Source organism: Sciurus vulgaris (genome assembly GCF_902686455.1).
Source record: "Sciurus vulgaris genome assembly, chromosome: 17".
NCBI lineage: Eukaryota > Metazoa > Chordata > Mammalia > Rodentia > Sciuridae > Sciurus > Sciurus vulgaris.
The window spans coordinates 69,601,748-69,608,901 of record NC_136478.1 but is presented as its reverse complement, the minus strand read 5'-3'; the positions used below and the strand labels follow the sequence as shown (position 1 = coordinate 69,608,901).

General features: G+C 37.0%; 1 protein-coding gene across 1 annotated transcript; it reads left to right on the top strand.

The window, feature by feature from the left end:
• Positions 1 to 1,543: 1,543 nt before the first annotated feature.
• LOC306647715 (vomeronasal type-1 receptor 4-like) lies at positions 1,544 to 2,284 on the top strand (the record flags this gene model as incomplete). The annotated part of the gene is made up of 1 exon (XM_079117207.1): positions 1,544 to 2,284. The coding sequence occupies one exon, from the start codon at positions 1,544 to 1,546 to the stop codon at positions 2,282 to 2,284; it is 741 nt and encodes a 246-aa protein (XP_078973333.1).
• Positions 2,285 to 7,154: the final 4,870 nt, after the last annotated feature.

Here is a 7,154-nt window from a genome sequence, read left to right as displayed (position 1 = left end):
CTGATAGAATTACTATTTACACATCAGTGTACACTTGTTACAAAAAATTAGGAAATGACTTAATTTTTGATGAAAAATATAATGACAAGATATTAAATAGAAAGTAAACATATACCTGAACAAGCGGAAGAACTTGCTAACTAGATTTAGTGACAGAGCGTGGTGGTTTAATGAACTCTTTGAAATTAGCCTAGAGAGAATCAAGTGGGCACAAATCCAAGACCAGTGTGGAATGAAAGTAATCAGATAGCTAGTGATAGTGACTTTCATGGAGAATGCAAAGACTTTAAAGAATAATCAAGTTAAACACATCTGCTCTTTGTAATAGGGCTTATTAAATTGCAATATATTTTAAATGAGAGACATCCTAATGATGGAATAATCTTAATTACAGAAACATCTTTTTTTTCATCCAATCAGCATTTATTAAGCATCATCCATTGAGAATAAAAAAAAATCACTGAATTTTTGAAAGAAAGGCATCATACAGTTTTATAAAACAAGGGTAAAACTGAAATCATTTCTGAGCTCTAGGAAACTAGAAATATTTTTATCAAACTAGAAAGTGCTTTCATTATTTCCTGTAAGGGCTTGAACCAGAGTTGCTAATGTGTCACTAAGTTAAACCTGAACATCTTTTATTCATGTTCACACAATCAGTGATCATTTTTGTTGATGAATTTGCTGAAGTCTTATTTATATGACCTATGCTTCCTCTAGTTTAACTACCGACATCTTAGGTTCTTGAATTCCTAATCTACATGTCACATATTTTGAGAGCTCAAATTCAAGGAACTGTCCAAAGAAAACATAAGTATGTTTGGTATTTTATGTCCTCAAAGACATTTAAAAAACATTATTCTTCCTTTAGAGCTTTCTAAAGGGCTTCTATTTTCACTGTGACCCAATTTGCAAAAGATATTTTTCCATAAATTGAGGAAAATGCAATGTGAAACAAATCTCTTAAGTATGCACATAAAATCTCTGGTGCTATAGTTACTGGTTCATTGGGCTTTTGGCTCTTTCTGACACAGTGACACAATCATGCATATTTTAGACCATCATGACAGAGCAAGTCAACACTTTGGAACCTGACCAAAGGATGAATGTACCTGATTTGTTTTAAAATCATTACGTATGCTTTTAACTTTCTTATGATCTGAATTTTAAAGTTTGAGAACCCCTGGTATCAGAAACATCTTTAAGTGAATATTCCTTTTGGGAAGTAACTGTCAATAGAACTGCTGGACTTCAGTTGACCTTTTCAATGTAGTCCTTGCCTCTTGTCCTCATGCAGGATCCTCTGTCTCTGAAGATAAATATCAGTCTGCAGGAACTGGCAGAATGTCCTCTTGGGGATTTGACTATGGGTATGATCTTCTTAATCCTGACTGTGGTTGGACTCTTGGGGAATTTCTGTCTTCTTTGTTACTACCTCTGCAGTTACTTCTCTGGGTGTAAGTTGAGATGTACTGATTTGATTATTAAGCACCTGATTGCAGCCAACTCCCTATTCCTGCTCTTTAGGGGAGTCCTAAAGACCATGGAAGCTCTTGGGTTTAGACATTTCATCAGTGATCTTGGATGCAAACTTGCTTTCTACGTTCACAGGGTGGGCAGGGGTATGTCCTTCAGCAGCATCTGCCTCTTGAGTGTCTTCCAGGCCATCACCATCAGCCCCAGGGACTCCAGGTGGGCAGAGCTCAAAGTGAAAGCTCTCAGGTACACTGGCACCTCTATATTCCTATGCTGGAAACTTCACCTTTTGGTAAATATCATTGTTCCTATATATGCAACTGCAATTAATGTGGACATTAATATAACAAAGAGAAGCAATTTTGGATACTGTTCTGGTGGTACTTATGAGAGAAATGGTTATGTAATAAATTTAATAAATGCAGCCTTGCTGTCCCTCCCTGATGTGCTGTGTTTGGGGATCATGCCCTTGACCAGTTGCTCCATGGTTCTCATCCTATACAGGCACAAGCAGAGGTTCCAGCACCTCCTTGGCAACAGCCCCTACCCTAGATCCTCCCCTGAGTCCAGAGCTACTAAAACTGTCCTTCTTTTGATGAGCACCTTTGTGTCTGTCTACACTCTCTCCTTCACCATGCAAGTTTGGTGGGCTGTTTCTGGTCATCCTAGTCAGCTCTTGGTGAACCTCTCTGCCTTAACCAATGTGTTTTTCCCTGCTCTCAGCCCCTTTATTCTCATGAGCAGAGATGTCAATCTATCTAGGCTCTGCTGGAGCAGACCTTCCCCTAGTGTCTTCAGAAACATGTGACATGTATGCACCTGTACCATGTCCTGCTAGTTAGTTACTCATTTCCCTAGAACCATCAATACAGTCATGACAAAGAGCATGAAAATGATTACAAATAATAATATACACTTATGAATGTGTTATTGTATGTGTGCATGTGTTACTATATGTATGTAGGTATAGCTTATGAGATCTTGCTTATTTCAATAAAGCAATAATATTGAATATTTACATGTAACTATTTTAAAAATATTAATTAGAGCAATAATGGACAGCTATCCCATTTTACATTTTGTTTATTTCACACATATACCAACTATGGTTTATGATAAATGGTTAATATTTCTTCAAACATTGGACTGAAAATATTTGTTCTCCATAGTAAAATATTTTGTGTTAAGTAAAATAATGGAAATACTTGGCACTAGAGTTATCAACTTACTGTGTGCTTTCCATTACACTTGCTATATTCATTTTTTATCCTAACATCTTTTACATTAATATAAACAGAATCCTACCTTTCACTTGAAGTTATATGATTATAATATTTTAATTTTTAATCTAGAAACAATAGTTATTATAAAACAGTGATCAAAGTGTCAAGGAATTTAATACCATGAATAATAATAGTTTTACTAATTACAGTATTATAGCATTGCTGTTTTCCTTCCTTTCACTTTAAATAAATCCTGACTTGGATATAAATATTTAACAATCCATGCACAGGTTACTATTGGAGAGCACAGTGGAATTTTAAAAGCTGAGCACAACTCTGAGTCTTTTAAAAAAAAAAAAAAAAAAAAAAAAAAAAAAAAAGCTCAGATAATTCTTCATGATCCTTCCTTTTTACTCTTCTCAAGGTTGAATGCTATTCCTCCATCCATCAACACAGAGCACCCTAAATGCTTTTTTAAATTTATGTAAATACCCAACAGGAACTCCTATTTTTCTGAGGCTTTAAATTCTATAGGTTGTTTTAAATTCACATTTGTCTTTAAATGTAATTCTGGGCCCTTTTACATCCTAAATTCCAGTGTTATGTCAGCTTCATTGATGTAACTTTCTACTGCAAACATGAGTGTTTTCAGTGGGCTGCTAGGAAAAATGCTGGGTGGGTAAATTCTAGAAGTCTTTTGTTGACACATGGAAAAAACTGCTACCTATATATATAGCTGTGGAAATGGTGTGAAGGTGTTTAAATCTCTTCAGCATTAGGTGACTCTGCCAAATAAGTTTGTAAAAGGTTTGTATGAATACCATTTAGTTTCAATGTGCACTTCCCAAAGTCTGGACAGCAAAGAACTGATGGAGCACCCATAGATCCTGCATGTTCCTTCCTCACTGATGCTGAGGATTAGACTCCATTCCCAATAGGAATTGGGTATCAGCATTTGTCCATGTTTATCTATCACAAGAGGAAAGTTAGCAATATCACAGCTCATGAAATCATGGTAAGAATTTTTCCTGAACAAAAGACTCTGAGGAGGATAGAATGGAGAGCTGGCTGTGATATGTGGAAAGAAGTTTTATATTAACAATGTAACTTTGTTCTTGGATTTAGATCAATTGTAGAATTCTTGCCCAGCATGCCTAAGGCCCTGGATACCTTCCCCAGCAACACTCACACAAAAGTCGTTCTTGATTGTAATAAGAGATTATAAATAAACCAATAATTGGAAACAGATGCATTAGGCAAGAATATCAGAAGCAATTATTATAAGTTCTAAATATATAAGATTACAGGAGGAAAAGTGGACAACTCGCTAGTACTGGGACAAACTAACCTGAGAAGCTGCCATCTCTTTCTCTTTCTCCTTCTGCTCTGGGGCTCCTTTACAAGTCACAACTTGCTTTTGAGGCTCTGTCTTTAAAGTCATCAGCAAACCCTTTTACCTCCTCCCACCACACCCACCTGAATAAGGACCTCACAAAAAGAAAAGACCTTACTCCCCTATCCTTTGTTAGAGGAGAGGTTCAGAAATGAGTTCCTATATGTAGACCAAAATGGGAGCTTCTCATTCCTGCTTTCAGGTGTCCTCCTCTGCCAGCAAAAGGAAGATTTCTTCTGCAGCAGTGTGATTATGGGCTACATTGACCTGCACCTAACACTATTAGGCAGAGAAGGTCCTGTTACCTCACTTTGGAAATAAGTCTAAACTAAACTGTCATACATAGCCAGAAAACCTCATGGTTGACACTTGGTGTCACTTTGAAATTACCCATGGCAATTAATTAAAACGACATTGATTCTTCTACCCAAATTAATAGACTAATTCTCTGGTGGTGAAAAGGAGAAAGTATTTTCGACAACTGACCATGGATCCTGAGTGGGACCCTGGGCTGTGACCACTTAGTCAAGTCTTGCCTCTGGAGCTTCTGTGTGCTTGTCAATCACTTGGTGTCCTCAGCCCTCTCTGACACTGCAGTTCTCCAGGCGTGGAGTAAAATCCATGAACTGGTTTCTTTAAGAACTTCCCCATTGATAGTGATCTTCTTCATTCATTGTCATTGGCACTAGTTAAAGCAGATGCTGCAACAGGATCCCTCTGTCACAAATATATTACACCAAAACATAGGCTAATACCATTAGTTCACATCGGAAAACTTCAATGACCATCCTGAATGGTGACATTCATTCTGTCCCTTTAAAAACTGTGAATGAAGGAGAAGGATGTCTGAAAGGGTCTCGTTTTGGACAATAACATGTACACATACATTTATGCAATGTTAATAAGCCTAATTATGATCACAAGTATGTCGCAGTGCATCTGACATCAATCATTTTCTGAACTGATCTCATGGGGTGGGTAATAAGTGTCTCATAAATCCAACAAGGATTAAGATGTTAAGGTCCACCTCTCCCTCCTTTTTCTGTCCCCTATTATTGTTTTAAATAAGTGACATAGAATAAGAGGGAAGAAAACATGATGCTAGCAAAACTGGAATAAAATATGTAGAAGTATAAAACTAGATTCCTAGCTCTCACCCCGCACAAAAGTCAAATCAAAATGGATCTAAGACTTAAGAATTAGACAGAAAATTTTGCAACTACCAGGAGAAAACATAAGGTCAACCCTACATCATATTGGTGCAGGCACTGACTTCCTTAACAAGACCTCAAAGGCTCAAGAAATAAAACCAACAATCAATAAGTGGGATGCCATCAGATTAAAATAACTTTCTGCACAGCAAAAGAAATGATGAAGAATGTGAAGGGGGAGTCTACACGATGGGAGATAATCTCTTCAAGCTGTTCCTCTGACAGGATTAATATTTAGAATATACAAAGCACTCAACAAATTTAACACCCAAAGAAAAACCAAATAATCCAATAAATAAATGAGTAAGAAACCAGACATTTCTGAAAAGAAGAACATAAATGTTCAATAAATACCAAAAGAAAAGTTCAACATCTCTATCAATCAGGGAAATATGCAAATCTAAACTTACAGTAAGATTTTCCCTCACTCCAGTCAGAATGGCAGTTATCAAGAACAATAATTAAGAATTCAAAAAACTCTACACCAAGAATACAAATAACACAATCAACAAATGGGCTAGGAAAATGAACAGACTCTTCACAGAAGACTTACAAGCAATCAACAGATATATGAAAAAATGTTCAACATCTCTAGTAATAAGAGGAATGCAAATCAAAACTACCCTAAGATTCCATCTCACCCCAATTAGAATGGCAATTATCAAGAACACAAGCAACAATAGGTGTTGGCGAGGACGTGGGGAGAAAGGTACACATTGCTGGTGGGGCTGCCAATTAGTGCAGCCACTCTGGAAAGCAGTATGGACATTCCTCAGAAAGCTTGGAATGGAACCACCATTTGACCCAGCTATCCCACTCCTTGGCCTATACCCAAAGGACTTAAAATCAGCATACTACAGAAATACAGCCACATCAATGTTCATAGCTGCTCAATTCACAATAGCCAGATTGTGGAACCAACCTAGACGTCCTTCATTTGATGAATAAATAAAAAAACTGTGGCATATATATACAATGGAATATTACTCCACCATAAAGAATGATAAAATTATGGCATTTGCAGGCAAATGGATGAAATTGGAGAATCTCATGTTAAGTGAGATAAGCCAATCTCAAAAAACTAAAGTCTGAATGATCTCACTGATAAGTGGATGAGGACATATAATGGGGGGTGGGAGGGGTTAGCGTTAGGGTTAGGGTTAGGGTTAGGGTTAAGGAGGGTGGTAAGAATGGAGGAAGGAAGGACTGTATAGAGGGAAAAGAGGGGTGGGAGGGGTGGGGGGAAGAAAAAAATTAACAGAATGAATCAAACAACATTACCCTATGTAAATGATTACACAAATGGTATGCCTTGACTCCATGTACAAACAGAGAAACAACATGTATCCCATTTGTTTACAATAAAAAAAGAACAATAATTAATGCTAATGAGGATGGTGTTAAAAGTACACTCATCCACAATTAGTGGGACTGTGAATTAGTACAACCACTCCAGAAAGCAGCATGAACGTTCTTGGAAAAAACTAGGGGAGAACCACCATATGAACCACCTGTTGCAATGCTGGGTATATATCCCAAAGAATTAAAATCAGCATACTGTAGGGATGCAGCCATGTCAATGCTTATGGCAGCAAAATTCACAACAGTAAAATCATGGAATCTGCCCAGATGTCCATCACATCTCATGATGTGATGGATGAATCAAGAACATGAATGAAAGATTGAATTAAGAAAATGCTGTAATATACACAATGTAGTTTTACTCAGTCAAGGAGAATGAACTCTTGGCATTTGTTGGTAAAGGGATGGAAATGGAGACTATCATGCTAAGTAAAATAAACCAGACAGAAAAATTAAGGGTCAAAAGTTTTCTCTCATATGTGGAAGCTA